At 42.9% G+C, this 24,640-nt stretch overlaps 1 protein-coding gene across 1 annotated transcript in view; it reads left to right on the forward strand.

Annotated features, from left to right (window-relative positions):
- The first annotated feature begins 19,348 nt into the window (after positions 1-19,348).
- LOC126419057 (uncharacterized) overlaps positions 19,349-24,640 on the forward strand; it is a 403,014-nt gene continuing 397,722 nt past the window's right edge. The window contains exon 1 of the mRNA XM_050086133.1: positions 19,349-19,403. Within this exon, the coding sequence (XP_049942090.1) occupies positions 19,392-19,403 (12 nt within the window). The 5' untranslated portion in view covers positions 19,349-19,391. The remainder of the gene's footprint in view (positions 19,404-24,640) is intronic.

Genomic DNA, 24,640 nt, shown 5'->3' on the forward strand with positions numbered 1-24,640 from the left:
TGAATGCATTGAGACGTGAACCAGCAACAGATCAGCCGATATCTTGCAATTCGACAGCTCCGCTCATTGTGCTCTTTCGACCGTGGCTTATGTGAAAGCTTTATTCGTAGATTTGTTATTAAATGAAAGCTTGAAAGGTCTCTGTCGGATTCCTTTCATGTTTATTTCTTAAATCTGTTGTCATTTACGGCATAAATTCCACTTCTGAATTTACTGTGGTGTTTCTGACTGTATCTGGGAGGAGACTGAGCACAGGAGCGCGTTACTTTTACACATAAACAAGAACGATCTGTCACACTACTACACTTTAAAACACAGTTTATATATAATTCATGTCACACAGTCTCATACGGAACCTACATCCGCTTTCTTTTATATACTGTATATGATAAGATACTGTCATCCTCCTTCCCTTCTGTGTGAAAGATGAATGAGCAAATGTATTTCTAGTTGCATGCTTGTTGGTAGCAGGCAAGCCTGTCTGCTAGAGAACAGTAGGACCAACGTCGGAACGGGTAGCTACGCTTTCTAAAAGCAAAGAGGTTTCTATTCTTAGCATGGTCGTGTCCGTCCCTTGTCATGTTGGTATAGGAAGCTGCCTCTCTGGTCACTTCCGTTTGTATCTGTGAAGCACCCTCAGTAGGGGCCCAGGCCAGTCTGTCCGAGACGAGCGTCTGAAGTGGTAAGATCTCCGGCTATGCGCGTCTCTGCTAAGTCTCTAGGACAATGGATTTCTTAAGTTCAGCCTAACTGAAAATTTAATCACCTTTATTTCAGGTTTAGATCTAAAATATCTAATGTTATCTTAAATTTCAACGCAGTGTAATTCGCGTGTGAAGTTCAGAATATCTTCCGGTAGTTGATTTGTCACTACTTTGTGAGTAAAGTGGAACCACGTGTTGATCAGTAACTCTAACTAAGATCATCAATGTTAAATGCGAATGTGCGTGAGATTATAACGTCTCGTCTTGACAATATTTTTCAGTATAGCAACTTTTCTTTATGTTCAATCCACGTGGGGTATACTTTGTGAGACCAGTACCACGTGCTTATACAATTGTTTGACCCATCAGGTTAATAGTAAGACGATAGTAACCAGTTCGAGGTTTTTCCTTTGTAAATTGCGTTTCGATGTAATTTATTTTAATTACCAAAATTATTGTGGATTTACACTCCTTGTGTAAACCAAGTTGACCACGTGAAGCATGTGGTGTAAGCATCAAAGTAGCCCTCAGCTATTCTTTTCGGGAAGATTTCACAAAGAGTTAGTATGAATTTAGTATACCAGTGTGTGGTAATTTCATGACGGACAGGATTGCGCTATGAACGTAACTTCTTTGGGTGAAAATTGAATCGGTTGGTTCTGGTTAATTTCCTCTTGCATATGTTTCAACACTCTTCGTCTGTTATTTTATGAATGCAGTGTTGTATGCAGTCTCCCAATCTTGGCTCCATATTTGATATGTTCCGTAAGATTACAAACTCACATTTTCACAATCCTAAATAAGGCACCAGTTTAGTTATGAATGAAGTTTGATATGCTGAAATGTTAACGGAACAATGATCAATGTTAAAATAAATGTCCAAATATAAACTGATATATATTTATTTTTATTTAAATTGTCCATATATATATATATATATATATATATATATATATATATATATATATATATATATATATAAAAATCACCGGTTATCGTAAGACGAGTACTAAAAGATTATAATTAATGTTAGTCTGGTTGGGAACTTGGTAAGCTAGACTGTATACCTGGTGAAACAGTTGCTCAGTAATGCAAGGTTAACTTCCCCAGATAGCTCACAGCTTTTAACCCGCTTTTATTGTCTTGAATATCAGCACCGCTTTCAGAACCCCTTAATTTATCAACGTTATAAGCTTCAATCGAAGATATGTTATTAACTGACACTTAATTGCAACATACTGTAACAAGAACAAATTGCGTTTCTTAAGCCTAGTTTGCAGGCAACTGCGCAACCGGCCACTGCGCAACTCGTCTGTGAAACTAAACACTTTAGGCGTGTTTCCACTTTGCCGACACTAGTTGCATGAGTTCTGACGTTGTGTGTGTTCGTCGAGTGTAGACAAACTGAAATGTGAAGTGGGGAACGGAGAATAATGTTCGCATTTTGGATATCTATGCTTTGCGTAGGTGTTTGTGGGATTTCAGTGATGCTGATTACAAAAATAAGCAAAGTGTTGCTGCTTATGAGACCGTCGCGTGCGATCAGAACATAGATAGTTCGACAATATCTGAGCTGCAGGGCAAAATTTATTGAATTAGGAGCACATATACAACTGAATTAAGAAAAATACAAGCAAATGTAATTCTAGCTGTACAAATGCTCTTGTCTACAAGACTAAAATCCCATCGTTCGAGTTGGCAGACTTTTTTTTAAGGAATTTTGTTGACAGGAGGGAAGGCTACACAATTAAAGAAGCTGCATTGTTTATTTAATATTAATCTATTTAAAACGTCGCAGCAGTACTCCCCATTCACATATGTTAGAATTGTGAAATACTGCCACTGTACAGATCTATCTTCAAGAGAGTAGTTTGCAAACCATTTCTTCTTGATACGGCCTGCTTCGAAGAATTACTGCTGTTAATGTTAATAATTATTACTGTTAATTATTGGTGTTAATGAAAAAGCGTCAGCACCAACTAAAACCGCATCTTATAGCATGCCGAGTGTTCTCTATTGTAATGCATGCAATGTGATATGTAATTTCAGTTCTGGCGACAGTGCTTCATACATTGCAATATCTTGATTCCTTATCGCATAAGCCGGCCCTTGTGGACGAGCGGTTCTAGGCGCTTCAGTCCGGAACCGCGCTGCTGCTACGGTCGCAGGTTCGAATCCTGCCTCGGGCATGGGTGTGTGTGATGTCCTTAGGTTAGTTAGGTTTAAGTAGTTCTAAGCCTAGGGGACAGATGACCTCAGATGTTAAGTCCCATAGTGCTCAGAACCATTTGAATCATTTTTTGAACCTTATCGCATAATGCATGGAAGAACCCTGGAGATACTAAAAGGTATCAGATAGATTATATAATGGTAAGACAGAGATTTAGGAACCAGGTTTTAAATTGTAAGACATTTCCAGGGGCAGATGTGGACTCTGACTCTGACTCTGACCACAATCTATTGGTTATGACCTGTAGATTAAAACTGAAGAAACTGCAAAAAGGTGGGAATTTAAGGAGATGGGACCTGGATAAACTAAAAGAACCAGAGGTTGTACAGAGATTCAGGGAGAGCATAAGGGAGCAATTGACAGGAATGGGGGAAATAAATACAGTAGAAGAAGAATGGGTAGCTTTGAGGGATGAAGTAGTGACAGCAGCAGAGGATCAAGTGGGTAAAAAGACGAGGGCTAGTAGAAATCCTTGGGTAACAGAAGAAATATTGAATTTAATTGATGAAAGGAGAAAATATAAAAATTCAGTAAGTGAAACAGGCAAAAAGGAATACAGACGTCTCAAAAATGAGATCGACAGGAAGGGCCAAATGGCTAAGCAGGGATGGCTAGAGGACAAATGTAAGGATGTAGAGGCCTATCTCACTAGGGGTAAGATAGATACCGCCTACAGGAAAATTAAAGAGACCTTTGGAGATAAGAGAACGACTTGTATGAATATCAAGAGCTCAGATGGAAACCCAGTTCTAAGCAAAGAAGGGAAAGCAGAAAGGTGGAAGGAGTATATAGAGGGTCTATATAAGGGCGATGTACTTGAGGACAATATTATGGAAATGGAAGAGGATGTAGATGAAGATGAAATGGGAGATATGATACTGCGTGAAGAGTTTGACAGAGCACTGAAAGACCTGAGTCGAAACAAGGCCCCCGGAGTAGACAATATTCCATTGGAACTACTGACGGCCGTGGGAGAGCCAGTCCAGACAAAACTCTACCATCTGGTGAGCAAGATGTATGAAACAGGCGAAATACCCTCAGACTTCAAGAAGAATATAATAATTCCAATCCCAAAGAAAACAGGTGTTGACAGATGTGAAAATTACCGAACTATCAGCTTAATAAGTCACAGCTGCAAAATACTAACACGAATTCTTTACAGACGAATGGAAAAACTAGTAGAAGCCAACCTCGGGGAAGATCAGTTTGGATTCCGTAGAAACACTGGAACACGTGAGGCAATGACCTTACGACTTATCTTAGAAGAAAGATTAAGGAAAGGCAAACCTACGTTTCTAGCATTTGTAGACTTAGAGAAAGCTTTTGACAATGTTGACTGGAATACTCTCTTTCAAATTCTAAAGGTGGCAGGGGTGAAATACAGGGAGCGAAAGGCTATTTACAATTTGTACAGAAACCAGATGGCAGTTATAAGAGTCGAGGGGCATGAAAGGGAAGCAGTGGTTGGGAAGGGAGTAAGACAGGGTTGTAGCCTCTCCCCGATGTTGTTCAATCTGTATATTGAGCAAGCAGTAAAGGAAACAAAAGAAAAATTCGGAGTAGGTATTAAAATTCATGGAGAAGAAATAAAAACTTTGAGGTTCGCTGATGACATTGTAATTCTGTCAGAGACAGCAAAGGACTTGGAAGAGCAGTTGAATGGAATGGACAGTGTCTTGAAAGGAGGATATAAGATGAACATCAACAAAAGCAAAACAAGGGTAATGGAATGTAGTCTAATTAAGTCGGGTGATGCTGAGGGAATTAGATTAGGAAATGAGGCACTTAAAGTAGTAAAGGAGTTTTGCTATTTGGGGAGCAAAATAACTGATGATGGTCGAAGTAGAGAGGATATAAAATGTAGGCTGGCAATGGCAAGGAAAGCGTTTCTGAAGAAGAGAAATTTGTTAACATCCAGTATTGATTTAAGTGTCAGGAAGTCATTTCTGAAAGTATTCGTATGGAGTGTAGCCATGTATGGAAGTGAAACATGGACGATAAATAGTTTGGACAAGAAGAGAATAGAAGCTTTCGAAATGTGGTGCTACAGAAGAATGCTAAAGATTAGATGGGTAGATCGCATAACTAATGAGGAAGTATTGAATAGGATTGGGGAGAAGAGAAGTTTGTGGCACAACTTGACCAGAAGAAGGGATCGGTTGGTAGGACATGTTCTGAGGCATCAAGGGATCACCAATTTAGTATTGGAGGGCAGTGTGGAGGGTAAAAATCGTAGAGGGGGACCAAGAGATGAATACACTAAGCAGATTCAGAAGGATGTAGGTTGCAGTAGGTACTGGGAGATGAAAAAGCTTGCACAGGATAGAGTAGCATGGAGAGCTGCATCAAACCAGTCTCAGGACTGAAGACCACAACAACAACAACATCGCATAATCAACTATTTAACTATTTAGAAGAAACGTTATAACAGTACTGGTGACATTCTAAGATAATTAAAAGAACTTCTTGGGTCTTCCATCACAAATTATTTCAGCAAGGATACTGAGCAATCGAACTGACGTCTTTTCCTCATCCAGTGACGAATCGAAACACGTTTCTTATTTTTTTCTCATGCAGCGATTCCACGCAACAAGCTTTAGCTCCAACACAACTCGTGAGACGTACAGCTTCCAAAACTTTCATTTCAGAGAGGACTCAGGAACCCACAGAACGACAAAACTGAAGTGTGTACTGGTTTCGCCGTGTGTACTGTCAAATATGCAACCATCTGCGTACAACTCATTCCACGCAACGAGTGGCGCAACCCAATGTCGTGTAAACCAGGCTTCAGAGATACTCAGTGAGCGTTGCCTGAAACGGCATACTTTCATAGTACGCAGGTTACACAATTCAACGTTTCCTGTGACAATTCACGTTTCCTGTCGTTTTATTGCAACAAATCATAAATTAGCAACGGCTTTTCGAAAAGTCCTCAATTTGCTGACGTTTGAATACGGCGTACGTAAGTATGGGCTTCAACTGAAAGCCAATATGGCGTCCCGCTACTCTGTACTGAAGAGAGATGGCGTGCATGTGATGTAGATTGCGTTCTTCCACTACACTGGTCATCGTTTAAACGCACGTTCAGGATGTCTCCCGTGTTATATATTGCTCTACACGTTCGGAAAGACTCCCCAAGTTGCTTCTCGCACGCTTTGACGGCAGAATCTGGGCACGCTCAACTTTCGAATGTACGGTCCGTGTGTCGACGGCTTAAGGAAAGCGTAGTTTGAATTTACAACTTTGCACTGCGAATCACACTGTAAGGCGTAGGACTTAGTATCACATACACCGTGTGATCAAAAGAATTCTGATTGCAGTTAAGTATTGTCACGTCGAAAGCACTGGCAAGTACAAATGCGAAGCCACGTCCGTCAGCGAAGTGCAACACTAGACATTGAAAGCACGTCTGTTGCCGACACCAACGGGTCTGCCAGACGGAGAGTACAGCTATCAGTGCAAACGTTGAAAATGCCAGAATATTCAAACAATACGTACATAAGAGCGATCAAGAAACTGTGAATACTACACAACAAGTAATGACTGGTGGTCTGCTCAGCGCCCCGCTACACTGGCGGCCCGCTGTTTGAGCAGCCGACTGCGCCACCCTGCCTCTGCCTCTGCCTCTGCATCCTGCCGATGGTCCGGCGGATCCTCGCCTTCCGGTCGTCTCGTTGCTTCCGCCTGGAACATTTGGAGAGGAATTTTAAAAACAAATTTCCCAAGCGGACATTTAACGTGAGTTGCATTCTAACACAAGTCTCTACCGCAGCCATCATTATTACGCTTTTAAATCGGAGAATTATTGTAAATCCTAGTGCAACTCACCTCTAAAACAACATAACATGTTTCGACGAAAGCATGCGTGCCGTCTTATGATGAATTGTTTCACGCCGCCTGTTCAGGATGGTAAACCGAGACAAATTTGTGGCTCGTTGCCGCTGTACCCCTCAACAATTTGTACGTTATAATTATACTAGAAGCACGATCCTGACAATGTCTGCTTGAAAGTAGCGTACATTCATCCAGCATTTGACAATGACAGCACTTAGCGACTTCAAACAAACTGTAAACATAATTTCACACTTTACCTAACTTTTCCTCGCTTATCACCACGCAATCAATGGAAAAAAGTATATCGCTTGAAACTTCCTGGCAGATTAAAACTGTGTGCCCGACCGAGACTCGAACTCGGGACCCTTGCCTTTCGCGGGCAAGTGCTCCACCAACTGAGCCACCGAAGCACGACTCACGCCCGGTACTCACAGCTTTACTTCTGCCAGTACCTCGTCTCCTACCTTCCAAACTTTACAGAAGCTCTCCTGCGAACCTTGCAGAACTAGCACTCCTGAAAGAAAGGATATTGCGGATACATGGCTTAGCCACAGCCTGGGGGATGTTTCCAGAATGAGATTTTCACTCTGCAGCGGAGTGTGCGCTGATATGAAACTTCCTGGCAGATTAAAACTGTGTGCCCGACCGAGACTCGAACTCGGGACCCTTGCCTTTCGCGGGCAAGTGCTCCACCAACTGAGCCGCCGAAGCACGACTCACGCCCGGTACTCACAGCTTTACTTCTGCCAGTTCTGCAAGGTTCGCAGGAGAGCTTCTGTAAAGTTTGGAAGGTAGGAGACGAGGTACTGGCAGAAGTAAAGCTGTGAGTACCGGGCGTGAGTCGTGCTTCGGTGGCTCAGTTGGTGGAGCACTTGCCCGCGAAAGGCAAGGGTCCCGAGTTCGAGTCTCGGTCGGGCACATAGTTTTAATCTGCCAGGAAGTTTCATATCAGCGCACACTCCGCTGCAGAGTGAAAATCTCATTCTGGAAACATCCCCCAGGCTGTGGCTAAGCCATGTCTCCGCATTATCCTTTCTTTCAGGAGTGCTAGTTCTGCAAGGTTCGCAGGAGAGCTTCTGTAAAGTTTGGAAGGTAGGAGACGAGGTACTGGCAGAAGTAAAGCTGTGAGTACCGGGCGTGAGTCGTGCTTCGGTGGCTCAGTTGGTGGAGCACTTGCCCGCGAAAGGCAAGGGTCCCGAGTTCGAGTCTCGGTCGGGCACACAGTTTTAATCTGCCAGGAAGTTTCATATCAGCGCACACTCCGCTGCAGAGTGAAAATCTCATTCTGGAAACATCCCCCAGGCTGTGGCTAAGCCATGTCTCCGCAGTATCCTTTCTTTCAGGAGTGCTAGTTCTGCAAGGTTCGCAGGAGAGCTTCTGTAAAGTTTGGAAGGTAGGAGACGAGGTACTGGCAGAAGTAAAGCTGTGAGTACCGAGCGTGAGTCGTGCTTCGGTGGCTCAGTTGGTGGAGCACTTGCCCGCGAAAGGCAAGGGTCCCGAGTTCGAGTCTCGGTCGGGCACACAGTTTTAATCTGCCAGGAAGTTTCATATCAGCGCACACTCCGCTGCAGAGTGAAAATCTCATTCTGGAGTATATCGCTTAATAAATCTTCCTCATTCATGTGACAGAACTTCTGCATCAAGCATAACTTTTTAGTTTATATTTTCTTTACAATTAACTCAGTTTGCTACTCAATTTGCACACTATATACATGTAAGTTCGGTTTCCAACGAATGTGATGTGGGGGTTTCGGGTTACTAGTGTTCCACTAAACACACCTCCAGGATCATTATTGATGGAACGCTCTGGAGTGAGTCCAGCATATTCTTTGGAGCGCAGTACATAGTATTCCACAACACCGAGAAGTAGCAAAATAAGCCTTATAGAACCAAGCATCAGGTTCCTCGACACGATTGTTGTAGTATAAATTCCTGCACGAAGGCAAAACGGCCTCACAGCATTCAGTCTTATATAACGCTTCTCTAAATATTCTTTGGTATAGCAGCAAACCCTACCTTCGCGTATCTACGGATGTGTCACCGGAAGGGAAGACTTGTTTCGGCTGACCTTCTGCAGCAGAACATGCTCCTCCCCGAGGTGAAAGTCTGCTGTAAAAGTCGCTTATATAAGGAGTGCACAGTTTTTGCTGCTCTGTCGGCTTAGCTGAAAAAAAAAATCAGGGCAGGTTAATTGACCCAGAAACAACGAAATAAGCGCAGAGCGCAGTAACACTAACGCTAGGTGCGAAGTTCTGTGAACTGACAATTAAACGTCTGTTCCCGAGTCTCTTAGTCTTCCGTTCTACCCACGAACAACTGACAGAACTCTCTACGATTTGTGTTCTTCCAGATGAAGTGACCTAAACTGCTTCACACACCATAGCAGCAAAGTATCGTAAGGTTTTCAGTACACGCAAACCTTTTACCATCCAAACATGATCCATAATTAACTCGCACAGAAACTAATCTAATCTTGTTTCCTTTCGTGTGCCACTACATAAGCGTTATTGATACATAATCTTGTTTGTGTATACGTCGTGAATAAAAGTATGGTTCAATCGTCTATAGAGAAGAAACGGCGCTAAATGTTGTTAGGCCTCTATGCCCTTACAATATAGCGCGTTATGAGTTACGTTGAATGACCCCTGATAACGCACCCATGATAAGTCACAAATTTTATGAGATCATATACTAGAGGACAAATGTAAGGATTTAGAAGCATATTTCAGCAGGGGACAAATAGATGCCGACTACAGGGGAATTAAAGAGACCTTTGGAGGGAAGAGAAGCAACTGTATGAATATGAAGACCTCAGTTAATCTAAGAAGGGAACGCTGAAAGATGTAGGGAATATATAGAGGGTCTACATAAGGGAAATGAACTAAAGGTAATATTATAGAAATGGAAGAGAAGATGAGGTGCGGGCTATGACACTGCTAGAAGAAAATTGACAGATCACTGAAGGACGTGAGGCGAAACAAGGTCCAAGGGGGAGACAACATTCCGTTAGAAGTACTGATAGCTTAGGAGAGCCAGACGTGACAAAACTCTTCCCTCTGGTGTGCAACATGTGTGACGCGCGCAAAATTCCCTCATACTTAAAGAAGAATGTAATAATTCCAATTCCAAAGAAAGCAGGAGCTGGCAGGTATGAATAACATCACGTTACAGAAATTACAATTCTATGGTATAAATGGAACAGCATATGTGTGTTTTAAGCCATATCTACAGAACAAGATGGAAAAAGTTTCTTTATGTAATTTAAGTGATTTAAGGAAGTTTCCCATTTGATATAACTGGGGTAAAATTACATTAGGTGTCCCACAAGGTTCGATCATGGGTCCCCTTTTGTTCTTAATGTATGTGAATGATATTGCTTGTTATCTCAAACAAGAATCTAAACTGACACTGTTTGCTGATGACACAATCCTCATTATTAATCCAGTAAAAGAAACTTCAACAGAAAACGATACAGATAATGTCTTTGGAAAAGTTATTATTTGGTTTTCTGCGAATGGGCTTGCTCTGAACTTTTCAAAAAACACAGTACACCCAATTTTCTACTGCAAAGAGTACAGTTCCTTCAATAAATATAACACATCAACAGAAGTCAGTAGCCAGGTTAGAGCATACTGAGTTTTTAGATGCAAATATAGATGAGAATCTTAATTGGAAAATTCATGTTTTGGATCTCCTAAAGTGTCTAGGTTCAGCAACTTTTGCAATCAGAGTAATTCGCAATTTTGAGGATCTAGAAATTAGCAAGGTAACATTCTTTGCATACTTTTACTCCATGATATATGGAATAATATTTTGGGGTAACTCAACAGTTAGGCAAACAGTATTCACTGCTCAAAAGAAACATAGTCGCACATCTTGTAGGCATCCGTTTAAAAAGGTTATGAATTCTTACAATAGCCTCACAGGACATGTACTCAGTAATGAAAGTTGTTCTCATCAACATTGACCAGTTTAAAAACAACAGTCATATTCATGATTATACACTACTGGCCATTAAAACTGCTACATCAAGAAGAAATATAGATTATAAATGGGTATTCATTGGACAAATATATTATACTAGAACTGACATGTGATTGCATCTTCACGCAATTTGGGTGCATAGATCCTGAGAAATCAGTATCCAGAACAACCACCTCGGCCGTAGTAACGGCCTCGATACGCCTGGGCATTGAGTCAGAGCTTGGATGGCGTGTACAGGTACAGCTGCCCATGCAGCTTCAACACGATACCACAGTTCATCAGGAGTAGTGACTGGCGTATTGTAACGAACCAGTTGCTCGGCCACCATTGACCAGACGTTTTCAGTTGGTGAGAGATCTGGAGAATGTGCTGGCCAAGGCAGCAGTCGAACATTTTCTGTATCCAGAAAGGCCCGTACAGGACCTGCAACATGCGGTCGTGCATTATCCTGTTTAAATGTAGGGTTTCGCAGGGATCGAATGAAGGGTAGAGCCACGGGTCGTAACACATCTGAATGTAACGTCCACTGTTCAAAGTGCCGTCAATGCGAACAAGAGGTGACCGAGATGTGTAACCAATGGCACCCCATACCATCACGCCGGGGGATACGCCAGTATGCCGATGACGAATCCTCGCTTCCAATGTGCGTCCACCGCGATGTCGCCAAACACGGATGCGACCATCATGATGCTTGCCATTCGTGCACCTATGTTCGTCGTTTAGTACACCATCGCAGGCGCTCCTCTCTTCGATGCAGCGTCAAGGGTAACCGCAGCCATGGTCTCCGAGCTGATAGTCCATGCTGCTGCAAACATCGTCGAACTGTTCGTGCAGATGGTTATTGTCTTGCAAACCCCCCCATCTGTTGACTCAGGGATCGAGACATGGCTGCACGATCCGTTACAGCCATGCGGATAAGATGCCTGTCATCACGACTGCTAGTGATACGAGGCCGTCGGGATCCAGCACGGCGTTCCGTATTACCCTCCTGAACCGACAGATTCCATATTCTGCTAATAGTCATTGGATCTCGACCAACGCGATACGATAAACCGCAATCGCGATAGGCTACAATCCGATCTGTATAAAAGTCGGAAACGTGATGGTACGCATTTCTCCTCCTTACAAGAGGCATCACAACAACGTTTCACCAGGCAACGCCGGTCAACTGATGTTTGTGTATGAGAAATCGGTTGGAAACTTTCCTCACGTCAACACGTTGTAGGTGTCGCCACCGGCGCCAACCTTGTGTGAATGCTCTGAAAAGCTAATAATTTGCATATCACAACATCATCTTCCTGTCGGTTAAATTTCGCGTCTGTAGCGCGTCATCTTCGTGGTGTAGCAATTTTAATGGCCAGTAGTATAATACCAGAAGAAAGAAAGAAAGAAAGACTTACACTATCCTCTACTTAACCTATCTGTGGCACACAAAGGTGTAAAATATGCTGGTGTAAAACTTTTCGATAAATTACCAGATTAAATAAAATGTCTGACAGACAGCAGTAATAGTTTCAAAAATAAATTGAACTCATATCTCCACGGGAACTTCTTCTATACCATAAATGAACTATTGAATAGGAATAAATAAATCTGTAAGTTAAATATATTCATTTTGTGCCATTCAAGGGAATGGGGTCGGTAATAAAAATTTCAAGCTAAAAAAGAAGAAACAAAAGGAAAACACCTTCATTCATATGTGCATATCTTATGCACTTGACACGTTCCACATCATAACGGATTCCGTGAGATTGATCACTGGAACACGAAAACACGTAACTAACTAACCAACTAACTACTGAACTACCAGTTCAATAAGTCACAGCTGCAAAATACTAACACGAATTCTTCACAGAGGAAAGGAAAAGTGATAAAAACCGACCTTGGGGAAGGTCAGTTAGATTCCGGAAAAACGTAGGAACATGCCAGGCAATACTGACTCTATGACGTCTGATAGAGGATAGTTCAAGGAAAGGCAAACCTATGTTTATAGCATTTGTAGACTTTGAGAAGGCTTTTGACTGTGTTGACTGGAATACTTTCTTTCAAATTCTAAGCGTGGCAGGGGTAAAATACAGGTAGCGAAAGGCTATTTACAATTTGTACGCAAACCAGATGGCATTTATGAGTCGAGGGGCGTGAAAGGGAACCACTGCTAGGGAAGGGAGTGACACAGGGTTGTAGCCTGTCTCCGATGTTATTCAGTGTGTATATTGAGCAAGCAGTAAAGTAAACAAAAGTAAAATTCGGAGTAGCAATTAAAATCCATGGAGAAGAAATAAAAACTTTGAGGTTTGCCGATGACATTGTAATTCTATCAGAGACAGCAAAGGACCTGGAAGAGCAGTTGAACGGAATGGATAGTGTCTTGAAAGGAGGATATAAGATTAACATCAGCAAAAGCAAAACAAGAATAATGGAAAGTAGACCAAAGTCAGGTGCTGCTGTGAGTGAATTAGATTAGGAAACGATATACATAAAGTAGTAGATGGGTTTTGCTATCTGAGCAGCAAAATAACTGTTGATGGCCGTAGTAGCAAGGATATAGAATGTACACAGGCAATGGCAAGAAAAGTGTTTCCGAAAAAGAGACATTTGTTAATATCGAGTAGAGATATGGAGTGTAACTATGTATGGAAGTGAAACATGGACGATAAACAATTTAGACAAAAAGAGAATAGAAGCTTTTGAAATGGCGTTCTACAGAAGAATGTTGAAGATCGTATAGGTAGATCACGTAACTAATTAGGAGGTATTGAATAGAATTGGGGAGAAGAGGAATTTGTGACACAACTTTACTAGAAGATGGGATCAGTTGGTAGGACACGTTCTGAGGCATCAAGGCATCACCAGTTTAGTATTAAAGGGAAGCATGGAGGGTAAAATTCGTAGTGGAAGGCCGAGAGATGAACACAGTAAGCAGATTCAGAAGGATGTAGGTTGCAGCTGTAATTCGTAGATGAGTCGTGCACAGTATAGAGTAGCATGGGGAGCTGCATCAAACCAGTGTTCGGACTGAAGAAGAAGAAGAAGAAGAAGAAGAAGAAGAAGGAGAAGAAGACAACAACATACTGTCCATACAAGTTGGTTGTTAATTCATAAATTATAAAATATGAAAACTGTCTACAACTGAATGTTTCGGAAAATTGCAGAAATAGTGTGCCACATTGTAAACCGTAACTCTTTTGACTCAGTAACATTGCAGACTATTGCGCTGCGTCTGTCTAAACTGGCTTTAGCTGCAATCGTGTTCGAGAAGTTCTCGTAGATATGGTAACGGCTTTCTAGCAGAACATAGCTTTATGTTTCTCTTGATCTAAGTCACAGTTGCGACATCGTGAGAAGACATTTATTTATTTATTTATTTATTTATTCTTCAGATTATACATTCACAAAAAATATGTATTCGTTTCCAGTCAGTACTGAATGCTGCGTAACGTTTATTTTCGGCGGATCTGCTCTTATTCTTGTGATGTGGGGTTGTAGCTTTCTTCACAAGTTTTATTGTCCGTTTTTTTGTGATCACAAGCAGTGAAAACGCAAAGTGTGGTGAAGTAGCAGAGAAATCTCTTTGTTAAAGGGAAACAGCTAAAAAGCAAACTGACATTAATCTGTAGTACCTAGACGTAATATGCACAGCGTTTGACTATTATAGGAACAAACGAAAGGAAATGGTTTCTCCGCTGCAGCTTATTACTATTGAGTACGTGAACATCTTACAACCGAGTCCCCGATCGATGATCCAAACCACAGATATGCTCTTGAGGACAAACATAGTACAACAGGTTTTCAGATGGTCACAGTTCACGTTAAGGCAGGCTTCAGCACGTCTCCTCATCGATGTCTGCATGCGATCAAAAATCCAAATCGTGTTCCGAATGCGTTGATAACGATCCATAATAGCGGTCCAGGTGTTCATTGATCCTATAAACAGCGTCGGAAGACACCAAAGCCTTTAAATAACCACACATAAGAAAATTAAACGGATTCAAGTCGGGGGTCGTGGGAGGCTGTTGTATTGCCGAGCCCGTCGAATACACTTGTCGAAAATTCGTGCTACGTATTCCCCATTAGCCACAAGAAAGTGTGTTGGTGCGTCATCACTTATGTACCACTTCAACGAAAGGAACAGCAGCAGCATTATCTGCGCCTCAGACGTTAAGTGTTGTAGCACTGGCGTGACTACACTTGTGCATACGCCGTATCCGGGAAACCATTGATTTCTGGACGTAGTTTATTACGATTATTTGCTTGTTTCGTTCTCGTCATCGCCCCCCTTTCGTAGCGGAACGATCTGTAGACTGACAGAGCTATCTTGTGGAGATCAGTGGCCAGAATTATCGTATTCATCATTATGCCACTTAAGTTCGTCAACAAGCTCTCTGTAGTTTACGAAGTCCCCTGCCTGTGGGACGCCTGCAGCGTGCCTGGGTTTCGACAACCACCCTTTCTTCCAGTTATCGATCTCTGTTCGGCGCCACCTCATGTAAGCCGGCTGCCCTTCTCGGAAGCAGAAGTTCGGCTGTTTTACTGGGAAATTAAACCAAACTTTATTTTCGACCTGTTCTTCCGCTGCTATAGACGGTTTAATGGATCTCAAAGTTCATATTAATATAATCCTAATGGTTTAATACGCAATTATATTGTTTTTCCTAAATCAAGTAGACATTTACATACGTATCAGCCATTGCTCGATCATGCAGCAACACTTTGTTACCGTGTCTCAGACTGCAGTAATGTTCAGTTCCTCCGTCAGATATTCATAAAACACATTTCGTCGCATTACTATTTCCGAACTGCAGAGACATGCAGAGACTGTGTAGATTGTTACGGAGGAGATTGTGAGGAATGGGGGAGAGCACCATGGTTGAATAACAGTATTAGAAAGCTACTAATAGTGCAAACAAACCCGTGTCTCATATTCATACCTGCTTAAAAACAGTAGTCAGATCTAACCTGTCGAGTTGTGAAACAAACTGAAATGTTTTTGTCCCACTTTTAATTTGCGAAACAGTGATTTGTCCGGATCATCATGGCGATAAAACGAAGACCAAAATGCTAAATTCTTTCCTCCGAAATTGCTTCAACGAAATCACATCGGAGTTCCGACGTTTGACGGACACACAGATGTAAAAATGTCATACATAGAAATAAATGAGTGTAGAATGAAAATCGAGTAGTCTCTCGATGAAGGAAAGTGCACACGTAAAGAACGGGTCCTGATGAAGTGCACGTTAGGTTCCATGTCGAATATACGGAATAAACTTCTAACTAGAGTTTGTCGTAGGTTTAAGGAACAATGAACGGTACCAAGGGAATGAAAGTTCGCAGGTCTATAGGTCAATCTCATTAACGTCAATGTGATAAGAAATTGTGGAACATATGCTTTGCCCGTGTGAATATGTTTTCCATAACCGTCGATCGTGTGGAACCTAGCTTGCTCGGTTCACTTTGGAGATCTTTAAGATGGTTGGTGGCAGCAGACAAGTTGATGCTGCGTTTCTCTTCCTGAAAGCCTTTGTTACGGTTCTGCACCTTCGCCTTGTAACTAACGCATGCGTACCTAACGTCTGAATGTACATTTGATTGGATCAAAGACTTTCTAGCAGACAGAACTCAGAATGTCTTTACAAATGGGATTTTCCGAAAGTAAGTGGAGTGCCTGGTGATCCTCAGAGTAGTGAAGTGCGACAACCGGGGTTAACTGGCGGCAGAGTCTCATAAGGGAGGTGACGTAGAAAAATGTTGCAAGATGCAGATAGATTTGCGGATAGCGAGTGCTTGGTGCAGAAGTGGGACAGCTGAAGCTCATCATAATTACATGCTTGACAATAGACGAGGAAACCCGATACAGTTTGACCACACGATCGGTGAGCAGTCAACGCAATCGTTCAGTCGTCAAGTACCTAGCAGTATATTATGTCCGGAGTAATTTCAGGTGGATCGACCAGTTAAGGGAAGACATGTCCATTCGACTCGTCACACAAGAAAAAAATTGAACCACAATACAGATCGCTTATAAAACTCTCATTTGTACAGGAATGTTCGTCTTTATCGAGGGTTCCTCTGGTCGCCATGGATGTATATAGTCACGGCAAGAGCGTCACAGAACTGAAGTGCTCGTCAAACCCCTCATCGGGAGACGCTCCAAGGAAGGTGCACTGCGTGGACAAGAGTATTAATTTTCAAATTCTGATAGCCGGTAAAGAAACATATTGCTTCCTCCAATGTACGTGTCACATGATGACAACAATGGTAAAACAGAGAGAATGGGGCCCACGCAAAAGGGCGCTGTCAGTCGCTCCTTCCAAGGAATCCGCGAATGGAACAGGAAGAGGATAACATGTTCATTTAACTATACTACGAGTCGCGGAATATACCGTGTATATTAGTCGTGTATCACATTAACCACTTTCTGTGATGTTTAAACAACGTACCCTTCAGTTTCATTACTTCGTGGCAAACATTTACATCTTTGTTCCTTCGAGGACTTGAGATATTCATTTTGAGGCAGTTCTCATCAGAATACTCACAGTTTTGGTACCTGTTCGTTTGTACATGGGATTCTGCTTCGAGGAAAATAGAATTTCTTGGCTTTTTCTGTTTTCCCGTACTAGTTTCATCGATGTTACACCATCACCACAAAAGTACAATCAGGTGAAACATTTCGGTGAATCTGATGGATATAATACCAACACACATGAAATTTAATTCTTTATTGACTTACATTTTACAGTACGAAAAAGAAAAACCTCTGATGACTTAAAATTACGTAAACATGTAAGGTTTAACAGAAGAGGCACGAAATTGTCTTTTACCGAAAGCAGATATTTGTATGTTTCGAGATTCAGCACAAGTTTTAAGTGTAGGTTAACTGTGATATTAATTAAACGTGTAATTTTTTCGTTATGGCATTCCAGCACGGAATGCTTAAAAAGTTCAAAACCACAGTTCATTGCTGGTTAAGGTAGTGTTATCGGCACGCTTGGACAGCACGCTTACCTAATATGTTCCAAAACGCCATGCATCAAAACGAGATTCTACCGGTGCTCCTACCTCGGGTTCTGTTGGTAACAGAATGGTAGGGTCAAGTGCTTTGCATAGCCCTTTGGCGAGAGACAGTTTGTACATCCAGCAGAAGGATCGTCGTAGTGTCAGTATCCAAAGTACGGGGTCGCTGGATGAATATTACACACTTCCTCCTGCTCATGCAAATGGAGCAAATCGGTCGATTCCTTTTACATTTGATGTGGCTTATGGTGGGCCTGACGGGGCTTAGGTCGCGGCCATTTCCTTAGAAATTCCAAAATGAGGATATATACTACTTTTTCGTACCAATACCGAGCCGTTGATTCCAAGATTGCAACGCACAGAAAGTGGCTGAAATTTTTGGGAAATTTTTAAAGGTGCTGAGGAAAGTAGAACGAGATTTTCCGCTGGAATGTTAGGTACTAGTTTGTCTGGGTCATTCAGTTGTAGAGGATCTACTGTTTAATGTAGAATCTAAGAAGCTACTTACTCATCAGTTTTCATTTACACGCAGCCATTCACGTCGAAAAAATAAAGTTGAATGCGAGACAGTAGTAACTCTGACTCCGTGGAACTCCTGCATTGAGTCTTTTGTATCTCTAACTCCTATGCAATTGGACTTCCGAGTTTAATTTTGCTCTTACGCCTGGTACATTGCATATTTTAGAAGTATTGCCGTCTTCATATCACTGAACCCGCTAATGAGTTTCTAAAGAAAATATTACCTGCGATCGCTGCCTGTGACCCACGGATTAACCACAGACTGACACATGTATAACAAATATAATACAGTTATACTTTTACACAAACAGCGGAGTGAAGTATGATATCCACGGTACGCAATCACATGTTCACGTACCAACGTGCGTATCACAGCGACGCCGACGAAAATTGTGTGGCGAACGTCACGTCGCGTCCTTAGAACCATACGGGGCGAGTGGTTCTCTGTGAGTCAGATCGGTGTCCATTTGAAAGTGCGGCGCCAAGAACCCTTTTCTACCAAACTGTATGGAGACAAATGCGCCGCACAAGATTGAGCAGACGATAACCGACTCCCATTCACAGTGTCTGCCCGCGACATGGGTACTCGGTGTATTTGCAAGTCTCTGCTTTAGAGATCGACACGGCTTCCTAGCCGAGGACGTCAGCTGCGGGCTCTGCACGCCCTGGACGCCTACTGGCCGACTGGTGGTGCGCTGAGTCACGCAGGCGTCGGTTGGGTTGCCTACCGGGCAGGAGATTGGCCGCTCGCGCGTGGCCGCGACCCCTGACCCCGCGGCGGACCCCGCCTTGCTCGCCGGACCTGACCTATGGGACGCGCGCGCTTGCGCAATACCGGGAGTGGCCACGTGTCCAGGCTCACGGGTGGGGAGCCGCTCGCGTCTCGTCGGCCGCTACCGTCCCGTCCCGTCACGTCCTTCTATTTTTCCCTCCTTTTGCGGGGCGGCTTCGTTTTGCTTTTTTGGCGCCCCGCCTGGCTTTGCGGACACGGTAGGTAGGGGCCTGGCAGGCCGCATTAATCGGAGTATAAAAGCTGTGCTGGGGGCACGGCGTGCTGACAGTCCCTCCCCTCGTGACCCGGGCCGCTGCAGCTGAACCCCTCGCGCGAGATGACTCCAGAGGTAAGAAAAAAATACCCGCCTTTCGGCTTACCAGCGCTTCGCTTCCACTATCGGAACTTCAGTTCACGAAATTCTCGTGACAGACTGAACTGCAAATTGTTTACTTTAAGAGACATGCTGCCACCGAAAATTAGTTGCCAATTCCTTTGAACCTAGTGGAAAACTGTTCACTATAGTTGGAGTCAAGAACGATGGAGGTCGAGTTTAGGCTTGTTCTGCGCATCTACGTCACGCATTCTCAGACAGACAATGAGCGTTCAGAAGTGATCTGAACACACTGGTGTGTATGCAGTATCTAATGCGATTAAAATGATCGTAGCGAGTTGTTTACTGAATTTCTATTCCATTTGTTGCGAGTTGTCATCGCTTATAGTGGTGGTAAGTAATAAATTCTGCATACGCAAGCGAGAGACATAATTTGCAGGATATACGCTGTCTTCAAGCGGAAAGCACACTTCATGCGCGTACCGCAACTGTTGCTTGGAATCGCAAAGAATGCAATCCCCGTCCGAGCCTCGACATGCGCGAACCGCCATCGTACAGGTTGCTACTTGAGTTACTGTATCGCTTTTGATTTTGGCTCGTATACAATGTCCTACATTGCCGTATTTACTGGTTGGCACCGGCTCTGTAACTGTGAGTTACAGGATTGATAAGTGCGAGGAATCGGCTTGTCACGAGGAAATTATTTCACATGATTGCTTGACAGATCATACAATGAACAGTTTTTAAAAATACAAGTGTTAAAACTATTAAAATGAAACTGGTTGAAATGACCAGTGGTCGGCTGTAGCTGCATTTGTTCAGGTCACTTACAGACTTTTAAGTTGCATCTTCTGGTGTAAATATAACGCTATGTCATAGGTTAAAGAATGCCGCAGAGTAACAACTGGCGTGACTAGGTATAGCTTTCACACCTCCTCAATTGATAAAAGACGACCTTCAATGTATAAAAGACAATCGTCAATGATGAATGTCGTGTCTGTTTTAGGTCGCGAACTGTATAATTTCCGATGAAAAAACCGTCTTGTCAGCCTATTTCAAGCTACAAAATGCCCCTCATACATGTTTTTCAGGGAAGTACTGGGCCCTGTAATGACAAAAGCAGACACGCTCGTGTATATTTTCCACCAACGAACGGCCGGCCGCTGTGGTCGAATGGTTCTAGGCGCTTCAGTCTGGAACCGCGCAACCGCTACGGTCGCAGCTTCGAATCCTGACTCGGGTGTGGATGTGTGTCATGTCCTTTGGTTAGTTAGGTTTAACTAGTTCTAAGTTCTAGAGGGCTGATGACCATAGATGTTAAGTTCCATAGTGCTGAGAGCCATTTGAACCACCAACGAACAGCCGACAACATAAGCTACGCGAGCGTCCCATGTGTTGTCAAAGCGTGTACTATGACTACCGTCCGGGTACTATTATTAGACTATTATTATTATTATTATTATTATTATTATTATTATTATTATTATTATTTCTTCAGCGTTTTTATCAGTACAGAACGGTTGGTCTAATGATTCGGGAATATAAGCTTATCCGTGCGGCGATGTGTCCATGGTGGTTATTGAATGTAGTAAAAAAAATTCAACCTCTGTCACGATGTCTTACGTATAATGTTACAACTTTCCTATGCCTTTAGGCATTTTAAGGTGAACGATTGCAGTCATTTGGCAAAGCATGATATACCAGCCGCCAATTTTACTTGGGTCATCTACGTCTATTTCTACATGACTACTCTTCAGTTCAATTTTAATTACCTGGCAGAGGGTTCGTCGAACTGCTTTCCTACTATATCTCCACCGTTCCACTCCCTAATAGCACGCGGGGAGAAATGAACAACAAAATCTTTTCGTGCGAGCTCTGATATGTCGTATTTTAGTACTATGATCATTTCTGCCTATGTAAATGGGAGTCAACCAAATGTTTTTGCATTCAGAGGAATGAAATTAAAAGATCGTATGGCACTGATGGCCGGGAGCCCCATCTGGGGAAACTCGGTCGCCCAGTTTCAAGTCTTTTCAGTTGGCCTCACATTGGGCCACTTGCGTGTCGATGATAATGAAGTGATGATGACAACACAGCGCCCAGTCACCGAGCGGAGGCAATCTCAAACCCGGACAGGAATACGGCCCCAGGCCTGCTCCAGTGAGAAGCGCTGCCGCCCAGCTAAACGGGCGGACATTCGGAGGAGAGAATCGCTGATTGAAATTTCGTTAAAAGATCTCCGCAACGAAAAATGTCTTTGTTTTAATGACTACCGTGCCAAATCGCTTATCATATCCGTGACACTCTCTCCCTTGTCTCGCGCATATAGGAAACTTGCTGCCTTTCTTCGATTTTTTTTTTTTTTTGGTGTGTGTCCTCCGTCAATCCTGTCTGGTGCGGTTGCCAGTACTCCAGAAGAGGACGGACAAACGTATCTGAGGCAGTCTCTTCAGTAGACCTGTTGCATGTTCTAACGGTTCTGCCAATAAAACGCAGCATTTGGTCCACCTTCCCCAATATTTTTTTAGTGATGGTTCCAGTTCAAGTTGTTCGTAATTGTAATCTCTTAAGTGTTTAGCTCAATCGGCAACCTTTAAATTTTTGTTTGTGTCGTGTAACCAGGAAGATTACTATCAAGAGCTCATATACCGGGCGTACACAACTGGACACTCGCCATTACGATGGCGGTGCGGTATGTTGTACTTCTATCTTGCTGTATGTGCTCTTGATGCTAAGCTTCCTGGTACCACGGCCCAAGTAAAACAGGACGCTGGTACATTACTTACCCCTTGCCATGCGGCTGTAGCTGTCCACATTAAAATGTCTCAAAAGGAGGAAATTGGTACGTACGATTTCTGTTTACTGGTCCAGGACAATAATTTCAAATGTTCGAGGAGAAAAAGGGCGTGGTTGTACTCACTAGAGGAAAACTGTCCACATTTTTTGTGCACTTGTAAAAGTTTATTAGTTTCATATGCGATAAATGTGCTGGAGATTTATTCAGAATCAGTTGCGTATTGGACTTCTAGCACAAGCACTTACATAATTCGTCTCGTAATTATGCGCAGCCTGTCTGAAAGCGAGGTCTTATTATCCACTGGACCATATTATTCTTTTTCCTACACGAAAATCAACAGTTTTAAGGCTGTGGATACAATTGGACAAGTGTGACAAGAATCATACTGGGTTTTATTCATGAAGAACGCGAAAAAAATTTCCTGAGATGATAGCCATCGTTACCTGATCTTGTGATAACTTAATAATACCTTGTCGTTGCGCTTCAGTGAGTCCAGCTGCCTAGCGGCTCTACTTACCTTAAAGAGCTGTCATCAAAACTCGGCACAAAAAGCTGGTATAATGTGAATGCGAATGTGTGAAACACTGCCGGAGAAGAATAAAACAAAAAAAAAAGAGCGAAGAGTGAACCAGGTGGCGAATAAGACCTCCTGCTTCAGTCGTCTCGCCCCTTTCCAGAGCTGTCTGCCCAGTTTCACAAAGACAATTTAAGGTCCTGGTTGTCACTGTGAGCAGGGAGGTAGGAGCCACCTGCTCCAGGGAGCTCCGATGTTGAAACTATTATTCCATTCTACGTAGTTGCAAGGGCAACAGTCTGGATGATTGACTGATCTGGCCTTGTAACAATAACCAAAACGGCCTTGCTGTGCTGGTACTGCGAACGGCTGAAAGCAAGGGGAAACTACAGCCGTAATTTTTCCCGAGGGCATGCAGCTTTACTGTATGATTACATGATGATGGCGTCCTCTTGGGTAAAATATTCCGGAGGTAAAATAGTCCCCCATTCGGATCTCCGGGCGGGGACTACTCAAGAGGATGTCGTTAGCAGGTTAATAATAATATGGCAAGGAAAGCGTTTCTGAAGAAGAGAAATTTGTTAACATCCAGTATTGATTTAAGTGTCAGGAAGTCATTTCTGAAAGTATTCGTATGGAGTGTAGCCATGTATGGAAGTGAAACATGGACGATAAATAGTTTGGATAAGAAGAGAATAGAAGCTTTCGAAATGTGGTGCTACAGAAGAATGCTGAAGATTAGATGGGTAGATCACATAACTAATGAGGAAGTATTGAATAGGATTGGGGAGAAGAGAAGTTTGTGGCACAACTTGACCAGAAGAAGGGATCGGTTGGTAGGACATGTTCTGAGGCATCAAGGGATCACCAATTTAGTATTGGAGGGCAGCGTGGAGGGTAAAAATCGTAGAGGGAGACCAAGAGATGAATACACTAAGCAGATTCAGAAGGATGTAGGTTGCAGTAGGTACTGGGAGATGAAAAAGCTTGCACAGGATAGAGTAGCATGGAGAGCTGCATCAAACCAGTCTCAGGACTGAAGACCACAACAACAACAACAACAACAACGTTTTGTTCAGTTCTGGAGCTAAATTCCAGTCGTCTTAACTACACTAAGTACCCTAACCTTTCAGCAACGGAGTCAAACGATTTCTATCGACTCCGGAACGTTTCTCATATGGGCTGTAATTTTACGATGCCCATTGATGTGGCAATAGAATCATTCTGCGACAGACTACAGAAAAATTCTACCGCTGCCAACGAACACACAGCGTAATAACGGTAAAGGCATAGTAAAAGAAATCAGTGCTCGTACGGAAGGATGTAAAGTCTCTTTTCCCCCTCGTTCCATTAGCAAGTGGAACAGGAAAGCGAATCACTAGAGTGGTACAAGATAAGCTATCCTACGTTACGCATCTTTGCAGGGTACGAGTATAGATGCAGATATAGATCTGAATTTCTTCGACGTCATCCGTCGCCCTTAGCGAACTGCACAAATTCAGTCGAATGCTGCAACACTTCTTTGATGGAGTCCTAAATGGATTTTTTCCGCAGTGCTTTGGCTTAACATCTCTGAAGTCCGCTATATGACCCTTACGTGACTAACAAAGTTACAAACATAGCAGTACATAATATTTTGTTTACGTCAGGAACAAGGGGCTATTAAACAGAGGAACACAATGCTGCCAACTTTTTTCTGAGATGAAACTCCTACTAGAATAACTAAGTGGATATTAGGAAACAAGCACTCCGGTTCACAAACGTTCTATTGTTCAGGCGTCTCGAGGACAGGTTGTTCACATTCACGGACTTACTGTGACGGAACATGGAGAAGGCGGTGGTTATACGCAGCATCTGGCGGGGAGGCAAAAGTCATGGAGCTGCCGACCTCCCATTATTCAAATGGCTTGCGATGAGATTAAATGCAGAGATCGGAAAACG

The sequence above is a fragment of the Schistocerca serialis genome, chromosome 9 (assembly GCF_023864345.2).
Source record: "Schistocerca serialis cubense isolate TAMUIC-IGC-003099 chromosome 9, iqSchSeri2.2, whole genome shotgun sequence".
Classification (NCBI taxonomy): Eukaryota; Metazoa; Arthropoda; class Insecta; order Orthoptera; family Acrididae; genus Schistocerca; species Schistocerca serialis.